General features: G+C 42.5%; 1 protein-coding gene across 2 annotated transcripts in view; it reads left to right on the top strand.

Annotated features, from left to right (window-relative positions):
- Positions 1–22186, top strand: part of LOC131195709 (1,25-dihydroxyvitamin D(3) 24-hydroxylase, mitochondrial) — a 54628-nt gene that overhangs the window by 19511 nt on the left and 12931 nt on the right. Inside the window, exons 3-9 of one of the 2 annotated variants that reach the window (XM_058177845.1) lie at positions 11985–12906; positions 14194–14384; positions 15789–15882; positions 16706–16802; positions 18189–18280; positions 19281–19392; positions 21749–21894. In XM_058177845.1, coding sequence (XP_058033828.1) covers positions 12643–12906; positions 14194–14384; positions 15789–15882; positions 16706–16802; positions 18189–18280; positions 19281–19392; positions 21749–21894 — 996 coding nt within the window. In that variant the 5' untranslated portion in view covers positions 11985–12642. Of the gene's footprint in view, positions 1–9695; positions 12907–14193; positions 14385–15788; positions 15883–16705; positions 16803–18188; positions 18281–19280; positions 19393–21748; positions 21895–22186 lie in introns of those variants that run through there. The other variant, XM_058177844.1, reaches the window with a different exon arrangement.

The raw sequence follows: 22186 nt of genomic DNA, 5'->3' as shown, positions 1-22186 counted from the left end.
GGTTCGAAAGTCTAGCTGAAGGAGCAAATGATCTGACCATGACAAGGGTTTAAATAATAACTTGTTAATCAATAATAAGTTGATTTTAGAGGAGACAAAGATAGACTTGGATGTAAAATTTAGCAGAGATGATTGATTGATTCGTTCTCTGGCGATTCAGGCATTTATATACAGGGATATTGTGGTTGATTTTACAAGGAGTTTTGCATTGCAAGTACAACATCAGCTCTACTGCATGTAAGTTAGTAGTTTGAGCTTCTTTTGTTTGTTTATTGATTAAAAAAAAAGACTTTATAACTCCCTGTTGCAATCTTTATCACTGAAAGAGACTTCTGTCTAATCTCTTATATTCTGGTAATGTGTGAGAGGGAGGGGGAGAGGATATTGCAAAATATACCCTTTACACATGCTACTCCTGCTCAGTAGTTTCTCCAGCGTGCTAATTGCTCCTTAAACTAAAGTCCTTTTCTGAGGAAAAACTTTGATCATTTGATTTATTACACTGATAATTACCATTGTTCTAAGGAATTCAATGTTCTCTAAAGTATCTTAAAGTAGATCACATGGCTGGGTCAAAATTAGTTTGCAAGCTCCAAGGGATGACCCATATGTGAATCTTCACAATCATAAGGCTGTCATTCAGAGGTGGCATTCAGCCAGTTTGGATGGATTCACCCGAACTGGTAGTGTAAATCGCAGGTGGGCCTACTTACCTGTCCGCTCACCCTGGCTTTATGCCATCCTATTTAGGCACATTTTTTTAGGTCGGGTGCACGCGCGGAAGGCGTGTGCGCAAGCAAAGCACATGCATGGAAGGACAGGCACATGCACGGAAGGTAGGGGCACACATGAACTGGGCACGCACGGCGAACCAGTAGTAACATACTCTGAAATCCACCGCTGCTGTCATTGTACCAGCCTTCCCTAGGCTGATATCCTTCAGATGAGTATGGAACATATGGAAGTTGTAGTCCCACCTCTCTAGTAGCACCAGGCTAAGAAAGCTGCCCTCACTCATAATCTTCAACTCATCTTTTGAGCTATGGAAGAACAGGACCCTTGTAAAGCTCTCTTTACATTTTCTCATATATTTCACCTGGTTTTATTCTTAGGTATGTTTAAAATTAAGGGGACGTGGTGGCTCAGGGGCTAAGACGCTGACCTTGTCGATCGAAAGGGTCGGCAGTTCAGCGGTTCGAATCCCTAGTGCTGCCGTGTAACGGGGTGAGCTCCCATTACTTGCCCCAGCTTCTGCCAACCTAGCAGTTCGACAGCACGTAAAAAATGCAAGTAGAAAAATAGGGACCACCTTTGGTGAGAAGGTAACAGCATTCTGTGCATCTTTGGCATTTAGTCATGCCGGCCACATGACCACAGAGACATCTTTGGACAGCACTGGCTCTTCGGCTTTGAAACGGAGATGAGCACCGCCCCCTAGAGTCAGGAACGACTAGCACGTATGTGCGAAGGGAACCTTTACCTTTTATGTTTAAAATTAAAACAAAGGAAGATAAAAGTAGATATTTTTGGGGGGGAGGGGGAGGACCTGCAATGAAATGACCTGCAATGAAATGAAATGTGGCAATGCTTTCCAACAGGATTCAACCTTGGCAGCTCTTTTGCCAAGATTCTCCATTCTGAACCCTGCATTCCAACAGGCAGGAAGCCTCATACTAGCTACTGAATGCATTTGGCTCTCGTTGATTATTATAACTAAGTTTTCCTCATTAAGTTTATTTAAGAGGGATATGCTGCAAATCCTGGCATTTTTCCAATCCTTCATGTTAGTTCTCTCTTCTGAGTAGATGGAGGTTTTCTTTCCACGTTCTTTCCTCAGTCCCAAAGTTCGGAAACGGAATGAAAACCTACCCACCCAAGTGTGTCCTGCTCCTCCATCCCCTGTGTGTCTAAGCCAGCACTTTAACTACTACAGCAAAATGGCCTTTCATCAGGAATAATTCTCTAATTGTATCACAGAAAAGAGAGACTACCTTCCTTTGTCCCGCTCCCCCATCTCCTGCTCTGTGCATCTCTGAATTTGCCATGTCATCTACTTGGAAGGATGCAAGTGCTGAAGTCTCTGATGTCATAAAGCCTTTAGCTGGAAAAGAATCAAGACAGAGCAGCCATGGATGGCAAGAGACAACTAACCGCCTCCTCAGATGGCAGGTGTTTCTGCCGCACGCATTTTTCAGGTATGATTGTTGTTGTTTTTTATTTACATTTATATCCCGCCCTTCTCCGAAGACTCAGGGCGGCTTACAGTATGTAAGGCAATAGTCTCATTCTATTTGTATATTTACAAAGTCAACTTATTGCCCCCACAACAATCTGGGTCCTCATTTTACCTACCTTATAAAGGATGGAAGGCTGAGTCAACCTTGGGCCTGGTGGGACTAGAACCTGCAGTAATTGCAGGCTGCTGTGTTTTAATAACAGGCTATCTTACAGCCTGAGCCACCACGGCCCATTGTTCCCTTTGGTAATTCCCTAACCAAGGCTGAAGAAGAACAATTCGACAGAGGCCACGTGGAATGTAAGATGGAACAGTGATTCTGTGTTATTGAGTCACTTCTACAGGTGAAGGATAGGGACACCTAGATAGGGGCAAGAGCTCTCTGGTGGCATCCTATCATCACTGTGCAGTTTGGAAAGAATTGTACTTGGGTCTAGAGAAGGTGCATCATGTGCATCTACAAATGGGTTTTGGTTTGTTATTTTTTCCCCCATAAAGAATGTGCATACAACTACACCAGCTTTTCCCTCCCTGGCACCCTCAATTATATAGGGATTACAAATATTTGAATATCAGCCCAGCTAGAAGATGGTAGAGACAAAGGAAGGTGGCCTCTCTTTCCTGTGATACAACTAGGGAATTATTCCTGATGAAAGGCCATTTTGCTGTAGTAGTTAAAGTGCTGGCTTAGAAACCAGGAGACCGTGAGTTCTAGTTCCACCTTAGGCCACCTGGCTGATTTTGAACAATCACCCTCTTTCAGCCCAACTCAACTCATGGGGTTGGTATTGCGGGGACAATAGGAAACACCACTGGGTATATTGCTCCCTTGAGTTCTCTATAAAAATATAATAAAGGCGGGACAAAAAAAAATCTAGTTAAAAAGAAGCTCTTTACATTAGATAAGAAAATATTTCCTACTGTGTTTGGGGGATATTTGTCTCTTCTTATTTCTTGATTCAGTTATTGTTCTATTCATCTATGCAAGCTGCAGACACAAGCACAACTACTTCCCTTTCAACAAGGAAACATCTTATAAAGTTCCCAATGGTATCCAGATGTTCAGAAATAGGTCCCAGGGAAGTCAGGGGAGATACCACTTGTGAGCAATAAAGGAAACCTACAAAAATGGAACATTAATTGGATTATGCTCAAGGCTTTGCTCCCTTGAGGTGGACTTTTCTATCCTACTAGCCTCCAGATGTGTTGCACTATAACTTCCACCAGCCATAGCCTCCAAAGATATTTCCATGAGATATTACAGAGTTGGAAGGGACCTTGGAGGTCTTCTAGTCCAACCCTCTGCTCAGGCAGGAAGCCCCATACCATCTCAGACAAATGGTTGTCCAGTCTCTTCTTAAAAACTTGCAGTGTTGAAACAGTCACCACTTCTGGAGGAAAGATGTTCTACTGATTAATTGTTCTAACTATCAGGAAATTTCTCCTTAGTTGTAGGATGCTTCTCCCCTTGACTAGTTTCCATGCATTGCTTCTTTTCCTGCCTTCAAGTGTTTTGGAGAATAGGTTGACCCAGTGGTGGGATTCAGCCAGCTCGCACCACTTTGGGAAAACTGGTTGTTAACTTTCTAAGCAGTTTGGTGAACTGGTTGTTGGAAGAAATCATTAGGGCAGGGAACCAGTTGTTAAATTATTTGAATCCCACCACTGGGTTGACCCCAGGAGTGGTATACACTTACCTTCACTATCAGTTCGCAAATTGAGTGGACCTTCTGCGCATGCACAGAGTGTCAAAAAGGGGATGTGATGCCGTCCAGGCGGGTGGGCGAAGCCTCCCACAGCCGCCGCTACTATTTTGCCTGAACCAGATAGAACCAGCTGAATACCAGCACTGGTTGACCCCCCTCTTCTTTGTGACAACCCTTTAGATATTGGAAAATTGCTATCATGTCACCCCCAGGCCTTTTCATTAAACTAGGTAAAGGTAAAGGTTCCCCTCGCACATACGTGCTAGTCGTTCCCGACTCTAGGGGACAGTGCTCATCTCTGTTTCAAAGCTGAAGAGCCAGTGCTGTCCAAAGACGTCTCCGTGGTCATGTGGCCGGCATGACTCAACGCCAAAGGCGCACGGAACGCTGTTACCTTCCCACCAAAGGTGGTCCCTATTTTTTCTACTTGCATTTTTACGTGCTTTCGAAACTGCTAGGTTGGCAGAAGCTGGGACAAGAAACAGGAGCTCACCCCATTACACGGCAGCGCTAGGGATTCGAACCGCCAAACTGCCGACCTTTCGATCGACAAGCTCAACGTCCTAGCCCCTGAGACACCATGTCCCTTTTCATTAAACTAGTTCATTAAACTAGACATACCCAATTCCTGCAACCGTTCTTCATATATTTTAGCCTCCAGTCCCCTAATCATCTTTGTTGCTCTTCTCTGCACTCTTTCTCTTTCTGCACTCCACATCTTTTTTTACACCGCCCTGAGTCCTTTGGGAGAAGGGCGGTATAAAAATTTAATAAATAAATATAAATAAATAAATAAATAAATAAATACATTGTGGCGACCAACACTGGATGCGGTATTCCAAGTGTGGAATACCACATCCAGCTTTGGTCGCCACAATATAATATTTCTTTTAACTCTCTCTAGTGTTCTTAGCCAATACCTGTTGATTTAGTTAACCATTTATCAGTATTGACATCCATATCTATTTGAACATTCAGAAATTAAGCATTGCAAGCAATAACAAAAACAATAAAACCCCTTTGTTGGATTTCCCCTTTAGATTCACAGATGCCCTTCAATAGCAAATGTTTGCAAGCTTGTTCCAGCATGAAAGCAAATGCAAAACCAGTTAAAGATAGCTTGAATGGCTCTGAGTAGTAATTTCCAGAGCTTAGTGAAAGGTCTGGACATGCTTTTAAATGCAAGAAGTTATATTCAGCAAGCATGATTATCCCTTATAATTGGCAGTTGCCCAGTGAGATTTGAAATTGGCCCAGCTTTTCTAGGGTTACAGCAGCATTCTCGGATTTCCTCTGCAAGCAGCATTTTTTTGAGCAGAGAGATTTTTATTTCTCTGTTTTTCTCAAACCCATTGAAAATAAGTGCTCTGCCCCATTTTAAAGCATTTTGCTGGTATTTTCCTTGCTTGTCAACCAGAAATCTAGGTTGATTAAAGCAGGAAAAAGTAAAAATATTTTTCATCAGCTAATTGTAGAATTATGAGACGGGGAAAGATGAATCAATCATTTGTGTTTATACCAGTGGTAAAATCCATTTTTTTTACTACTGGTTCTGTGGGTGTCGCTTGGTGGGGGTGATATTACTTGGTAGATGTGGCTTGGTGGGTGTGGCAGGGGAGGGATACTGCAAAATCCCCATTCCCCCCCCCACTCCAGGGGGAAGGATATTACAAAATCTCCATTCCCACCCCACTCTGGGGCCAGCCAGAGGTATTTGCTGGTTCTCTGAACTACTCAAAATTTCCGCTACCGGTTTTCTGTACTGCTCAAAATTTCCGCTACCGATTCTCCAGAACCTGCTGGATTTCACCCCTGGGTTATACTATCAAATAAAAGCAGAACCTTGACTGAACGACAGAAACATTGACTAGGAAGAGGCCTCTAAATCCATTGAGTCCAACCACCTCGTCCAGATTAAATCCAGATTAAAACATCCATGATTTATGTCTGTTTTAGTGAAGCTCAGCGCCAACGGCATCTGCATTAAACTGCAGTGACGGCAAAAATATTGTGTGATATAATCATACAAATGTTATATCAGACACAAATCTACTGAGTCCAGGTATTAATATGATTACAGCATCACACATATATTGTTACCATAGATGTCCACCAATCTCTCTAGGTAATTGTTTTCCTCTCTTAAACTGCTCTTAATGATAGACATTACTGTATTTTTCCAGTATTCAGTGGGAATCTGCCCTCCATATCTTAGGTTCTGGGCAATGGTGAAATGCAGCCGGTTCTATCCAGCTTGGGAGAACCGGTAGCGCCAGTGGCGGGAGGCTCCGCCCACCCGCCCAGATATCATCACATCCTGTTTTTGACGGTCTGAACATGTGCAGAAGGTCCTGTGCACGCACAGAGATGTTGCACACACACTCCCATTTGCGAACCGATGGCGAAGATAAGTGGATTTCACCCCTGGTTCTGGGTCCTGCGTTCTAGGTTGATAGACAAAAGATTTTGTCTGACTTTCCTTTTGTTGGAAGAAAAATCTGAATCCGGTTCCATACCGGGAGAAAGATGCTAGAAATAAAATGGAGGCAGCCTGCAGGAAAGGAGGTCTCTGTGCCAGAAACAAGTGACATGTTTTTGGAATGGCTGACAAAATTGGGTTGAGAGTGGGTGGATTTTTATACATTCTATAGGGCGTGGTCGATTCCCCACCATCCAGTCAGAGTTAAAGAAGTTTCTTGGATGAAAAGCAAAACGTCTTCAAAGAAAAACCAGAAAGTCCAGTTTCCCCTTGAAAAAGCACCTTTGGGACAAATCCTAGGTGTTTTGTTTGTCTGAGCCGAGCTTGTTGGCTTCAGCACCTTGTTTTTTTATTTGGAGTTTCTGGTTCCTCTTTGCTTATGAATAGATTGGCCCAGTCTTTCTGAATGGATACAAAATCTCCATTCCTAAAGACTAGCCTCTTCATGCTTCTGCTTGAGGCCAGTTTCCTATAGCAGGAAGACTGGGGTTGCTTTCTGCCTTTAAGATGATGTCTTTCCTCTTCTCCTTCATGGGAAATATTTTATTCTTCCTGTTTTCAATATTAAGAATAAGGAATATTTTATTCTGGGGAGGGAGGCCTTCCTACATTGTGATATTCCCTCAGCTACTTAGTAAGTGTTATCATAGCCCCACAAGTGATATAATATTTTGCTGTTGGCAAGTAGTATTAGAATCATATTCAACGTTTCAGCACTCCTTTGACCTTGACGACATGTTACGGAGTCTATCTAATGAACATCTTTTTTCCCCTCTCTCTGTCCTTGCTAGAAATAGAGCGTATGTCAGTACGGCTCATTTAAAACCGAGGACAGGTAGAGAATGGCTGATGGGAATGTTCACTTTTAGGAGTGAAATTGAAGAGAGCGATTTAAAGGTCTCATTAAGCTAAGGAAGAGCACATCTTTCTTTTGCCTGCCTGCTATATCGGTACCATATGGCTGACATAAATGCTCCTTTCCTATTTAGTCTTCCAAAAAAAGCTTATGAAAAGTGAGCGCTGGTTAAGGTGTTGGGTGGGTTCCTTCAAGCTGATAGCACGTCAAATAAGGCAGCTTGCAATCCAAGTAGGATCAGTTTGTAGTCTACTTCATTTTCAAAGCCAAGAATTTCCTAGTTTATTAGGGATTTTAAAAAGCAGGGTTATAAGAAATCAGTGGTTAGTCCAAATTTTAAACACTTGTTCCACTATCAAGCAAATGTTGGTTCCAGCATGCAATTAATTAATTGCCAGTAATTTTCTTCTTTTGTTATCGGCCTCTTTTATCTGAACTTTGATTGCTGCACCTCCTTCACATTTTTTAAGAGAAATGTACATAAAGTCTAAATGGATTGTTCAAGGAGTCCTCAAGTTACAGACACAATTGAGCCAAAAAATTATGTTGCTAAGTGAAACCTTTGTTAAGTGAGTTTGCCCCATTTTACGACTTTTCTGGTCACAGTTGTTAAGTGAGCCATTGTGTTTGTTAAGTTAGTAATGTGGGTGTTAAGTGAATCTGGATTTCCCATTGATTTTGCTTACCGGAAGATCTTAACAGCTGATCAGTAGGACACTGCAGACGTCATAAATGTGAACCAGTTGCCAAGCATCTGAACTTTGATCATGTGACCACGGGGAATGATGCAATGGTGTGAAAAACAGTCATAAGTCACTTGTTTTACTTATGCTGTTGTAACTTTTTTTTTTTTTTTTTTCCAAAAAAAGTTTTTATTGGTCAAAAAAAAGTTTATACAAATACATATCAGGTATGGTAAATTTTCATTTTTCTTATACATGATAAGAATTTTACTCAAAATTTTAAACACATACAACAGCCATATGGCAAGCAGGTAATACGGAGTAGCTAAGTTTACCAATCTTACATACGCAATAAAGAAGGGTCAAGAATAATCAGAATATCATACGAAAGAGAATAAGTAAAACCAACACAATACCAAATATCTTTGTCACCTCCTAGTTTTGGATCTCAGAACTCTGGGTTCAGCCTGACCCAACTCCAGGGCCGCAACAGCGCCATCCGCCTCCGCCCCATGGTCTATAACCTCCCCTTCTTCAATTCCTGGGTCATCTAATTCCAGGAGGGCTTTGTGTTCCTCCACATAGGCCGTAGTCTCCGCAATTGTACTAATTTTTTTCGTAATGCCCTCCCGGAAAATCATCAATCCCTCTGGCATCAGCCATCTGAAGCCTACTCCCTTCTGGTACAATTTGCTTGACAAAAAGTAATATTTCTTTCTCATTTCACGCACCTGTCTGGGAATCTGCCTCAGAATGGCTATCTCCTGCCCCTATAAGTCAGTGCCCCACTCCTATGTTTTCTAAGAATTTCATCTCTCGCCTCTTTTCACAAATTTGACATGAACCTCTAGGAACTGCATGCGTGCATATTGTGAATTAACGCTATAAACTCGATCCACATCCCAATTCATAAAATCAACACCTCACCCAAGAAATTCTCCCAACAGTTTAGTCACAACATCTCTCAAATCTTCTTGGTCCACTTCTTCCAAATTTTGAAACCTAAGGAAATAAGACATTTTATCCATCTGTAGTCCAAGCACAGCATTGCTTGTCGCCTCCTCTTTTCTGCACTGCCCGCATCTCACCCTCCAGACCTTCCACTTTCTGCTTATTTTCTGCTGAGACTTGTTGAGTATCCTTTAAGTCCTTTTGGATAGTCACAATTTCCGCTCTTATTTCATCCAGTTTCTTGTCCATATTAGATAACTTTTCCAAAATTCTCCATTTCTCCAGCAGTTGGTCTCTGACCTTTGCCATTAAAAAATTTTTAAAGTCCTCAGGCAAGCACAGTATCCTTATAATTTCCTCCGGATCCACCAGGGGCACTCACAGGAGCAACGAGTCCAGAGTACAGTTAGTCAACCAGGAAACCAAGGGAAGTGATGTCATCAAGATTCTCATAGTGAAGGCGGAAGCTGACGCCACCATTGTTCCTCAGAGGAGGGGGCCTCAAACCCTCCCTCCTAAATTTCTCCATCACCTCTTCTCCAGAGCTCCACAAAACCGTAATCTTGTTATTTTAAGTTCTCTCTCCAGTGATTCGTACTCCTTCCAGTCGCAGGGAGAAAACCCCCGCACTCCGGAGTACTCCACCACGCTTGCCGATATCCCTTCCTTCTTCATTCCTCAATTCTTCTCCGCTTCCTGTTCACCACCAGGCTGCTGCAATTATAAATCCAAAGCCCGGTGTCACGAGCACAGCGGCCCAGGCGACCAAAATAATGGCCGCGGCCTGTGGCCTCCGAACCCCGCCGAGCCTAGGACGCGCCAGCATCGGTCCCCCCAGTCCTGTATATCGGCTGGGAGACCCCTGGCGAGCCGTCCGTGCGGCAGGTGTCCTTTTCGGAACACCTGGCCCCTGAGGGCCTCGGCGGCGGCCGGATTCGGACACTGGAGGCAGGAGAAGCCTTCCAGACGTCCGTTGCCACCGGATACCGGAAGTCGTCCCGCTGTTGTAACTTTGAATGGTCACTAAATGAACTGTTGTAAGTCAAGGACTGCCTGTATTCAATTCAATTCAATTCAACCTTTATTGTCAAAGCACAACATGTGTACAATGAGATTGGCTAAACCTCCCTTTGTGCACACACACCCAACATAAATACGTATCAATAACTCACACAATCCTCTATACATACCGTATTTTTGGGAGTATAAGATGCACCTTTTTCCCCTCAAAAAGAGGGTGAAAATCTGGGTGTGTCTTATACTCCGAATGTAGCTTCACCCAGCTTCTCAAAGGGAGGTTTCAGAGACTGAAAAAAGCATCAGAAACGGAGCTTCAGAAAAAAATCCCCCAAATAGAGCTTCAGAAAAGTCCCCAAACAGAGCTTCAAAAGCTTTTTTTCTGAAGTTCTGTTTTGGAGGCTTTCAGAGGCAGAAAAAAGTTTTTTCTGAAACAGAGTTTCAGAAGCAGAAAAAAAAGCAAAAAAAAAAAGCAAGGCACAGAGCTCACAATCAAGGAACCTGTTGCTAAAATTCACCTCTGGGAACAGCTGATTGGGGGTATTCCGGGAGGCCAACCAGCTGTTTTCTTATTTTCCTCTCCAAAAACTAAGATGTGTCCTATACTCCGGTGCGTCTTATACTCCGAAAAATACGGTATATGTGCGTAACATTGCATTATGGTATATTGCACCAATATGAATATTTTGCGCCTGCCCTGTAGGTCTATATCATACTACATGCTTATGATGTTAGGTTGTATTCAGCACTCTTGACAGCCCACGGATAAAAGCTGCTCTTCAATCTGTTTGTACGACTGGCTATGCTTCTATATCGCCTACCCGATGGTAGGAGAGTAAAGAAGTGCTGACCAGGGTGTGAATCGTCCCTGAGGATTTACCCAGAACTAACTTCAAGTCAAAATGGCCCCTATTCTTCAGACAAGATCTGAGATTCTCTCTCTCTCCCTTTTGCCATTTATATTGGTGTCAGAACGTTATGGCATTCCTGATGTTTTTCTTCCGTCATACCAGTTTGGCCTTTTCCCTCCCAGCCTATGTTTAAACAGTCTTGGGTTGCCTTCTGGAAATGTTCCAGCTTAATCTGACACTGAGCCATGATGTGTAAACTTTATCTTCCTCATCACCATGGATGGTCCTTAATAAAGGAAGTGTATTTATGTGACCCAACCAGTTTGCCCAGTCATTGGTAAATTTCAGGGGTGGAGCGAGAAGGGAGGGAAAAGCTTGTGATTTTGAGTGAGAAAGACAAGCCATTGGTTATTTGTCAACCAATCAAGGTCCTCAAAATATTTCCCACTAGCATTAATAGAACCATATCTCTCCCTAGGTGAATTCAATAGCAACAACAGCCTATCAAGGAATGTCGTTTGCCCAGGATACTATATCCCTACTGTAATGACGGAATTATGCTAAAAATCCACACACACACACCCATTTCTTAAGAACACACTGCTGCTTTTCAAGCAAACCCAAGAAGTTTACAGAGCAATATTCCAGCTCACTTTTCCTCCACTAGATCTGCTAAACCATACATCCCAGCCAGGCTGGCATTCAGAAACCAGTTGGCTGGGAATGATGGGAACCGTAGAAGAGCAACGTCTGTTGTTGCCTCATTCAGTCCGTCAAATCAGATTAAAGCGTGCCTTTATCTTCCCTAGCCGCAACTCTGAAGAAGGGGAGATTTAACTGGAGGTTCTCCTGCTTAAACAGGGGGCTGGTCTAGAAGACCTCCAGGATCCCTTCCAGCTCTATTCTATTCTAACTCGGGACAGGGGCAGGGGAAGTGGGCAGTGGATCCCAACGGATCCTTTGTCCGTCCAGCTCAGCGTGGACATCCTTTCGTCGGTTTAGTTACCGCGTTCGTCTGAGGCTTTCCCGGAACGAAGGAGCGCGTTACGCAAGGTTAAAGAGTAAGAGATACGCCGCGCCCTTCGCCCCTGGTTCTTCTCCCAGCTCTCCGGCTGGCCGCCGGCTTCCACCTGACTGCGAAGCGCAAAGACCGCGATCCCAGGCGGAAGAATCTCTCTCACTCTCACTCTCTCTCTCTCTCGCAGGCGCCTGACTCGCTGGGTTCTCGGAGGAAAAGGCCTCGCCAAGAACCGGGAGGAAGAGGAGAGCTCGCCGGTGCCAGAATGATTCGTCCCCTGGGGGAATGCAGCCAGATGGCCGCAAAGCCTCCTGTCTTCCCGGGGAGTCCCCGAAAGCTTCGTTCGGGCAGCAGGGGGGAGGAGGGGAAACCGGCGCCTTCGCCTGAGCGATCACTCGATCCGGCCCGCCAGCTCCGAGTCCCGCCGAGGCTTCCCTCCGCCCCACCCAGCGCTCTGCTCTCCTCCCCTGCCTTCCAATTGGCAAGCCCAGCAGCCCGGCCCCTAACGCTATATATGCCTCGTTCCGCCGCGCTATGGGGACCTGAGCGGAGAGAGCGCAGCATCCTCATCCCGCCGCACTCCAGACCTTCCCTGCCGTTGCGCGAGGGGGAAGACAGATTCCCCACCCGACGCCACCGACTCGAGAAAAAAGTTTCTTTCTGGTCGCCAGGAATCCCGACTGCCAGGGCCTCCCCGGAGCTAGATCGCAGCCGTTCTAGGTTCCCTTCGTAGCTCTTCTCCACCTGCCTCCCGCGCCTGATTTTTCAGAGTATAACCCTCCCGCAGCTGGAGGTTCGACGGCGTTTGAAGCATCCATCCATCCTTCCGTCTAGTACCAAGAATCATGAGTTCCCCTTTGAAGCGAGCCCCCCTGCTCAGCTCTCTCCTAAAGCTGCGAGGTCCTGGGAGCGCACCTGCTTTGCAGCAGCAGCAACAGCTGCCCACTTCGTCCGTGTGCGCCTTGGAGCCCAAGGCTCAGCTGCCTTCTTGCCCCATGCATGCTCCCCATTCACTTTCTGCCCTGCCCGGTCCTGTCAAATTGCCTCTGATGGGCAGCCTCTTAGACATCCTTTGGAAAGGGGGCCTCAAGAAACAGCACCAGACGCTGGTGAGTAACCTGTGTTTCCTCCTCCCCTTCCCAATAGATCCTTCACCCGAAGCTAGTGCTTGGCTGACTGTTGAGGGTCACGAATGGTAGAACAGGTTGTTCTTAGAATGTCAAAAGCAGTTGCTAACCCTCTCTGACCTGGAGGTTTTAATGGCAGGATTGAGAAATACCTCTTAAAGCAGGGGTCTCCAAGCTTGGTCTCTTTAAGACTTGTGGACTTCAACTCCCAGAGTTCTTCCAGAGGACTCTGGGAGTTGAAGTCCACAAGTCTTAAAGTTGAAGTCCACAAGCTTTGAAGTCCACAAGCTTAGAAGTCCACAAGCTTTGCTGGGTGAGGGACTCTGGGAGTTCAAGTCCACAAGTTTTAAAGGGATCAAGGTTGGAGACCCCTGTCTTAAAGAGTTTGGAAAGTATTTTCAGGATCATCTAGTTCAGCATCCCCTGTCGTTATGATGGACGGACCCGATTGCCAAATTCCCAGACAGAATCATTCCCTACAAATTGGATCAGGTTATAATAATAATAACAGAGTTGGAAGGGACCTTGAAGGTCTTCTAGTCCAACCTCCTGCCCAGGCAGGAAACCCTACACCACTTCAGACAAATGGTTATCCAACATTTTATTAAAAATTTCCAGTGTTGGAGCATTCACAACTTCTGCAGGCAAGTTGTTCTACTTATTGATTGTTCTAACTGTCAGGAAATTTCTCCTTAGTTCTAAGTTGCTTCTCTCCTTGATTAGCTTCCACCCATTGCTCCTTGTTCTACCTCAGGTGCTTTGGAAAATAGCTTGACTCCCTCTTCTTTGTGGCAACCCCTGAGATACTGGAACACTGCTATCATGTCCCCCCCAGTCCTTCTTTTCATTAGACTTGACAAACCCAGTTCCTGGTTAATCCAGTCAGTCTTCAACCAATGCAGGGAATCAGTCACTGGGGCATCCTTAAACGGGTGACCGTTCCTGCATCTTGTTTTTTAAAAAAACTCCTTAAGGAAGAAGAAGCAAGCAGTTTGTGAGACAACTAGGAAGTTCTTAATCAAATGCTTAATATAAGCCTCCCCACCGCCACCATTTGAACAGATTTGTTGTGTTCCATCTTTTTGTCTGCAGGAGACCCATCTTATAGAATGCTAGACAGCCAATGTGTGAACTGAAAGTTGTGTGTTCTGTACGCTATATTTATTCGCCTCTTCTTGCAAGGAGGTGGGTGAGCCTCTGTGATGGAGTGCTTAGCAGCCCGATTTAACCTCCCTTCTTCCTTTCTCTTTCTTTTTCTTTCTCTTCAAGGCTGAGTACCACCAGAGGTTTGGCAAAATCTTCCGCATGAAACTTGGGAGTTTTGACTCGGTTCATATAGGGGCACCCTGCCTGCTAGAGTCTCTGTACAGGAAAGAGAGTGCATATCCCCAGCGCCTGGAGATTAAGCCCTGGAAAGCCTATCGAGACTACCGTAAAGAAGGCTATGGGCTGCTTATCCTGTGAGTAAAGATGTGGAAGGACACATACCGCTTTGTGCTGAGAATGCCCTGTGCTTATGTTTGACTTGAGGTTTAAAGGCAAGGGATGCTAAGAGCAAATAGTTCAGATTGCTGTTTCATAAATACGTATGAGTCTTTGGAAATAGTTTCATTATTTATAAACATTAAATGATCAAGGAAGAAAAGTCAAAGTGTCATTTGTAGGTGGTGGATACTTTGTAATCACCTTAAACCTATTTGTTTAGGTTTTCTTTAGGGTTCTTTGTCTTTTGTTTTATTCTGAAAGCAAGCAAGGTTATCACAGTGAACCAGTGTAGAAAAGCAATTTGTAGCATTGTCTCTGGTTAACTTGGATCTAACCCTCCTGGCAACGTTAGAATGGAAAAATTTGCAGCAGGGGAAAAAAGGCAGTTTTAGATCTAATGCACATAAGATAACGTTCAAGTTAGAAGGGAAATGCAGAATGTGAAGAATGCTGTATAATAACATAACAACAGAGTTGGAAGGGACCTTGGAGGCCTTCTAGTCCAACCCCTTGCCCAGGCAGGAAACCCTACACCATCTCAGTCAGATGGTTATCCAACATTTTCTTAAAAATTTCCAGTGTTGGAGCATTCACAACTTCTGAAGGCAAGTCGTTCCACTTATTAATTGTTCTAACTGTCGGAAAATTTCTCCTTAGTTCTAAGTTGCTTCTCTCTTTGATTAGTTTCCACCCATTGCTTCTTGTTCTACCCTCAGGTGCTTTGGAGAACAGCCCGACTCCCTCTTCTTTGTGGCAGCCCCTGAGATATTGGAACACTGCTATCATGTATCCCCTAGTCCTTCTTTTCATTAAACTAGACATACCCAGTTCCTGCAACCGTTCTTCATATGTTTTAGCCTCCAGTCCCCTAATCATCTTTGTTGCTCTTCTCTGCACAGAGAAGAGCAACAATAATGGTAATTTAATATCTCAGTAAAAGTAAGAGATCACTGATCACTTTCAGTGATTTCCTCCAAAGATCAGTGGCAACGGAAGTATGTAGTACATCTTCCTAAAAGTTAAACAGGAGTCTCAAAGTTTTAGGTGTGATTAAATCAGAAGAATTCCAGTAAAAAGCAGCAGAAAACCACATACATAAGGTACATTACCATGTGTAATGTAGCATTTGCTCAAGCTTGACCAAAGTGAAATCTTGTCTTTGTTCTATTGAAAGTAAATAAAGTAAATAAAGGAGGCAAAGCAATTTTCCATATTATCAAACTTGATTAGTCTGCTTGTTATCTTCCTTAATCAATATTAGCATTCACTTACGAAAACTGCCCAGATTTAATATTGTATTAACATTTCCTCCTACACCTTTCATTTTAACCAGGAAATGTTAAATTTCTTTTAATCACTTGAATGTTTGTTTTTCACAGAGAAGGAAAGGACTGGCAGAGAGTAAGAAGTGCATTTCAGAAGAAATTAATGAAACCCATGGAAATAGTAAAGTTGGACACTAAAATCAATGAGGTAATGCATAAGAAAAGTCTGATCCAATCACAGGTGTAATTTCTACTTTTGAACACTCTTGTTATTATGCGGACTGCTTTAAAAGAGGGAGGGGAGAAATTAAAAAATATCTCTCCAGAAATCATGTGAAATTTTTCTTAACTTATGCCAGTTGGAAATTGGAAATCTAATCGAAACAGCAATTTTGAAGGCATCTCACTGCTTTCCCTGGCATGTAGAAATGTACCACATGAGAGAAAACTGAAGGCTACAACTTCCTTATAAGCATGCCAAATTTCTATATGCAGGAAGAGGAAATATTAAAGTGAAGAGCAAATATTCATATCTAGCCTTCAGTTGCAAATGGTTTAAAAGCATATTATTTAATTTCGATTTCACTTTACTATTTCACTAGTATCTATAGCAGGGGTCTCCAACCTTGGCAACTTTAAGACTTGTGGACTTCAACTCCCAGAATCCCTCAGCCAGCAAAGCTGGCTGAGGATTCTGGGAGTTGAAGTCCACAAGTCTTAAAGTTGCCAAGGTTGGAGACCCCTGCTCTATAGTTATATATTTTTCACCCTCTGACTTAATTAAAGTTACCAAATGAAAAAAGCTTTTCCAGCCCTAAGATAATTTTGATCATCCCTTTTCTGTATGTTTTCCACGGCATCTATTTTGTGATGCACTGATCAGAACTGCATGATATTCCAAGTGTAGAATTGGCACACCCTAGACTTGAAAGCCTTATGACATTAATATTTTAAAATTTGACTCACTTCCCAATGACCTTTCATTTTTTCTGATGCAGAACACTAAGAGATCTTTTCAATCTGTTCCACAGGTCCTAGCTGATTTTATGCATCAGATAGACACACTCTGTAACCAGAACGGAGAAATAGAAGATTTATATTCTACGCTGAACAAGTGGTCATTTGAAAGTAAGTTTTTGCATTCATTCTGAGATGCCTTCATTCATTCTTCATTCATTCTGAGACGCCTTCAGTCCGACCTAAGCATAATACATAAAATTATCTGCTACAATACTCTAGCTGTCAATGACTACTTCAGTTTCAACCGCAATAATACAAGAGCACACAATAGATACAAACTTAAGGTAAACTCTCCAAACTCGATTGCAGAAAATATGACTTCAGCAACAGAGTGGTCAATGCCTGGAATGCACTACTTGACTCTGTGATTTCTTCCCCAAACCCCCAAAACTTTAACCTTAAACTGTCTACTGTTGAGCTCACCCCATTCCTAAGAGGTCTTTAAGGGGCATGCATAAGCACAGCAGCGTGCCTACCGTCCCTGTCTTAATGTTCCCTTTTATTCATATCCATCTCATGTATTCATAATTATGTTTATATTTACATCTGTTATCTAATACATGCTTGACGAAATAAATAAATAAAATAAATAAATCATTGCTGCTTTTTCTCTATATTAAAATGTATATGTGTAGGTTAGCTTTCCCCACCCTGGAGTTCTCAGAATGCCTTAACCAGGATGGCCATGTTGGCTAAGAATTCTGGGATTTTTCCTCCCAATAGAACTGAGAGGCACCAGGTAAAGATCAGGTGAAGAGCCACTTTGGTGTAGTGGTTAAATTGCTGGCCTAAATACCAGGAGACCATGAGTTCGAGCCCTATCATAGGCATGAAAGCTGATTGGGTGGCTTTGGGCCAATCACTCCCTTTCAGTCCAACCTACCTCATAAGGGCCGGGATAGCTCAGGCAATAGAGAAGCCTGTTATTAAAAAACATAGAGCCTGCAATTACTGCAGGTTCGAGCCCGGCCCAAGGTTGACTCAGCCTTCCACCCTTTATAAGGTAGGTAAAATGAGGACCCAGATTGTTGGGGGGGGCAATAAGTTGACTTTGTAAAAAAATATACAAATAGAATGAGACTATTGCCTTATACACTGTAAGCCGCCCTGAGTCTTCGGAGAAGGGCGGGGTATAAATGTAAACAAAAAAACAAAAAAAAAAGTTATTTTTGTGGGGGGAAATAAGAAGAGGGAGAAGTTTTAAGTATGTTTGCTACTTTGAGTTACTTATTAAATAACAAAGATGGGATAAACATCTTATAAATAAATACACTTTTCTTCATGTAGAGAAGAACTCTGGCCAGTTGCTTATTACGGAATGCATTGTATTTGGGGCTTCATAAGCAGTATTACCAATACTGGACATTATCTGTTAATTGCATCCAAAGGAGTGGATTGGGCATCATTTAAAGTTCTCAGGGAGATATGTTAAGGAAAATGTAGTCAAGATTCTGGGAAATGCTTTTGCTATGATTCTTTTTTTTTTTACACTAGGTATTTGCCTGGTGCTGTATGGGAAAAGATTTGGACTTCTGCAGCAAGACGTAGGGGAAGAAAGTTTGAACTTTATCAAGGCTGTAAAAACGGTATGAAAATGCCCTGTGCCTGATAGCCAATTGATTTTCTATAAGATATTAGCAAGTCAGCCATATCTGCTTCTGTAGGAATTGCAGTCCAGGGGCGCATCTACTTTGCTATTGTACCTCCCAACCTTCCCTACGGTTATTCAATTATGCAATTCCAGCATGGAATTGATTCTGGGAGGTATCATCTATAGATCTTATTTATTTAGGTCAAGGGACCTCAATCAATGGGAACTACTGAGAAGACCCCACTGGAGCATCTCTGTGTAATTCATACGCAGAGATGCTCCAGTTGGAGTCTTCTTACTAGTTTCCATTGATTGAGGTTCCTTGACCTAAATAAATGGAAAAAGCCCTTTCTCAATAAGAAAAGAAGCTGCAAGGAAAAATTCCAGCAACATAGGATAATGCCTTATAATAGGCTGGGTCACTGGTTGATTGTTAGTTGCTCTACAGGTCTCAGGGATTTTTTTTCCACCACCTTTTATGAAGATGCCAGGAGACTGTCCCTGGGTCCTTGCAAAGCTGGCATTTCAATTTCTGAGTGGTAGCCCTCCAGAAATACTTCAGGTTGTTGCCCTCCAAATAGTGGACTCAGACTATGTTCACACAAAACCCTTAATCAGATAAATGAAAATCCTTAGTGCAACAATCAAAGCTTGGTTAATTTTAATCTTGTTAATTTAGGGAGCAAGGCATGGCATGTTGTGCAAACCCTATTCACTGGGTAAGTGATAATTATATATATATTGTGTGAACTCTGAGAATGGGATAATTTGGGATTCAAGTTAAGATTTTATGCAGTCCACTGAAATGTGTAAGGATCACTATGATCTCTGGTCCACATGGAACAGCTTCTACTTGATATTCTAGTTTAAGGCCCAAGGATAGATCAGTTTATTGAATCTAAATTAATCCTTTCTCTAACAGTAAAATATATGTTCTTTTGAACTTTCCCCAGTACTTTAATAATGGTATTTGTTCTTTTCATTATATACTACAGATGATGAGCACTTTTGGGAAGATGATGGTGACACCAGTTGAACTCCATAGAAGTCTAAATACGAAAGTTTGGCAAGCTCATACGAATGCATGGGATAATATATTTAAGACAGGTAAGTGAAGGACACTGAAAATAGTTTGTGAAATACCCGTATTTTTTGGAGTATAAGATGCACCTTTTTCCTCCCAAAAAGAGGGTGAAAATCTGGGTGCGTGTTATACTCCGAATGTAGCCTACGCAGCTTCTCAAACGGAGATTTCAGAGGCTGAAAGAAGCTTCAAAAAAGAAGCCCTCAAACAGAGCTTCAGAAACTTTTTTTCTGAAGTTCTGTTTTGGAGGCTTTCAGAGGCAGAAAAAAGTTTTTTTCTGAAACAGAGTTTCAGAGGCAGGCAAAAAAAAGCAAAAAAAAAGCGAGGCACAGAGCTTACAACCAAAGAACCTGTTCCTAAAATTCACCTTTGGGAACAGCTGATGGGGGTATTCCAGGAGGCCAATCCACCTGCCAATCAGCTTTTTTCTTATTTTCCTCACCAAAAACTAAGGTGCGTCTTATACTCCAGTGCGTCTTATGCTCTGAAAAATACGGTATGCATTTGCGTCTTAGGTTGGGCCATGGAGATTGCATCAAGAAACCAGCCCTATCTGGAATTCATTTGTTTTCCTGAAGCATTCTGTAGAATAGGTTAGATCAGTGTTTTTAAACTTGTCAGCCTTAGGATCAGGGGTGAAATCTAAAAATTTTCCCTACTGGTTCTGTGGCCGTGGCTTAATTAGCAGGTGTGGCTTGGTGGTCAGGTGACTGGGTGGGCGTGGCCAATAACAATAAATAAAAATAATAAAGTATACAAAACAATAAGAGGGACCAAAAACCAACTTTCACACTTTACACACACACACACACACACACACACACAACACAACATAACACAACTGACACAACTGACAGTGTAAAAGCAGCTGCACTTCACCCAAAATGGCCCCTGCAACAAGCAGGAACCTCACACAGCCACAAAAAGCTCAAAAACCAACTTTCACACTTTATACACACACACAACACAACTGACACACACACACACACAAAATGCCACATACAGCTTTGTGAGATTTTGTGTGTTTCTGTAATTTGAGTGAAACACTACAGAAACACACCAAACATCAGAAAGCAGCACAAATATTTTATTTTATTATTTTATTTTATTTATATTTTAGAGAAAAGCAGCTAAATTTAAAACTTCCTTAACTTTAAATTACTGTCTAAAAAAATAAAATAAAACTCCTTAAAAAAACACAATTAACTATTTTTTTAAAGCTTCCCCCCCCTGCAGTTACTTACCCAATTGGAGGCAGGCAGATTGAGTTGCTCACCGATGAGATGGATTGCAGGGAGGCAGATTCAGTTGCTAGCTGATGCAATTGATTGCAGCAGCCGAAGCAAGGCTTTGCGAGCCTGAAAGAAGCAGCAAGTAGGCAAGTGGGGACCAGCGATTGGGTGGGCATGGGTGGGGGTGGGGGCAGGGATTTTTGCTACCGGTTCTCCGAACTACCCACCCTCCATCGCTACCGGATCACCTGATCCGGTCCGAACCGGGAGAATTTCACCCCTGCTTAGGATGCAAGGATGTCAATTCTCCAGTCAGAATTCTGGGAGTTGAAATCCACACACCTTACAAGTTGCCACGTTTGAAAAAGACCAGGTTGGGTGAAGACAGAATGCAAATCTTTATCAAATCACTAAGCTCTGTGGTTGAACAAACCTTTTATCTTAAATCTTCCATAGCCAAGTTCAACAGACCCGCCAATATTCTAAAATGGATATTTAACTTTTTTTTCTGCTATTAGTTACAGTATTAGTATGAATACTTGGTCGTATGGCTTAAGTCCACCATGGAATGAATAACAATACTAGAACAGACAAGGCAAATTTTTAGTTCTCTCCCACACAGATTTGAACATTATGCTTGTATTTTAGGCTTCCTTCAATGAATCTCAGAGAAATAACCGGGCATTATTATAATAAAATAGGGATCTGAACCTTATTTTTGCATACTACAAGTCTTCATCGTTAAATGAAAGAGGAAGGAGCTTCTCTTTTTTTGTAGACCAAGGGTCTCCAACCTTAGCAACTGTAAGACTTGTGGATTTCAACTTCCAGAGTTACTCAGCCAGCAAAGTTGCCAAGGTTGGAGACCCCCAGTGTAGACCAACCTCTTAAAATCTGTGGCTCGCCAGTCATGTCAGAACTCATTCTCCCAGAATCCCGTTTTCAGACAGGCTGGCCGGTAGTCCTGGAAAATGCAGTCCAAATATACTCAGATGATGATAGACTGCAGAAAAGTTAATCTAACTTGTAATGTTTCCTGTTGTTTTTGAATGTTTTAAAATGTCTCATATATATGAACAAATAGACCTTTGAGGTTTCCACGCCATAATATTATTGTTTAATCGTCCCTTTCTCTTTCCTCCTGCAGTGAAATGCTCCATTGACAGCAGGTTGAAAAAACACTCTGCGAATCCCTCTGAAGACTTCCTTTGTGACATCTACTTCGGGAGCCAGCTTTCGAAGAAAGAACTCTATGCTGCTATTACAGAGCTTCAGATTGCTGGGGTTGAAACGGTAAATACTGTTAGCTTCTTTCCATTGGTAAATGAACAGTGATTTCGGATTTCTGTATATATATATTTTATTTTTTTAAGTATACATCCATATTATGTGTGAACAGTGTTAGAACTAAGCATCATTCATATTGATCCAATTTACCACAATATCAGTGTTCTTTTTCAAAGTCATCAAATTTAAATACTTCTCTTTATATTATTTAAACATACATAAAATATTATTCTTTTATTCTATAGAAAAGCAGAAATTTCGGATTTCCGATAACCTGCCACATACCGCAAAGGCTTTT

Source organism: Ahaetulla prasina, chromosome 3 (assembly GCF_028640845.1).
Source record: "Ahaetulla prasina isolate Xishuangbanna chromosome 3, ASM2864084v1, whole genome shotgun sequence".
Lineage (NCBI taxonomy): Eukaryota > Metazoa > Chordata > Lepidosauria > Squamata > Colubridae > Ahaetulla > Ahaetulla prasina.
Note: the sequence above shows the minus strand (reverse complement) of the source record. Positions and strands in the feature narration are given on the sequence as shown.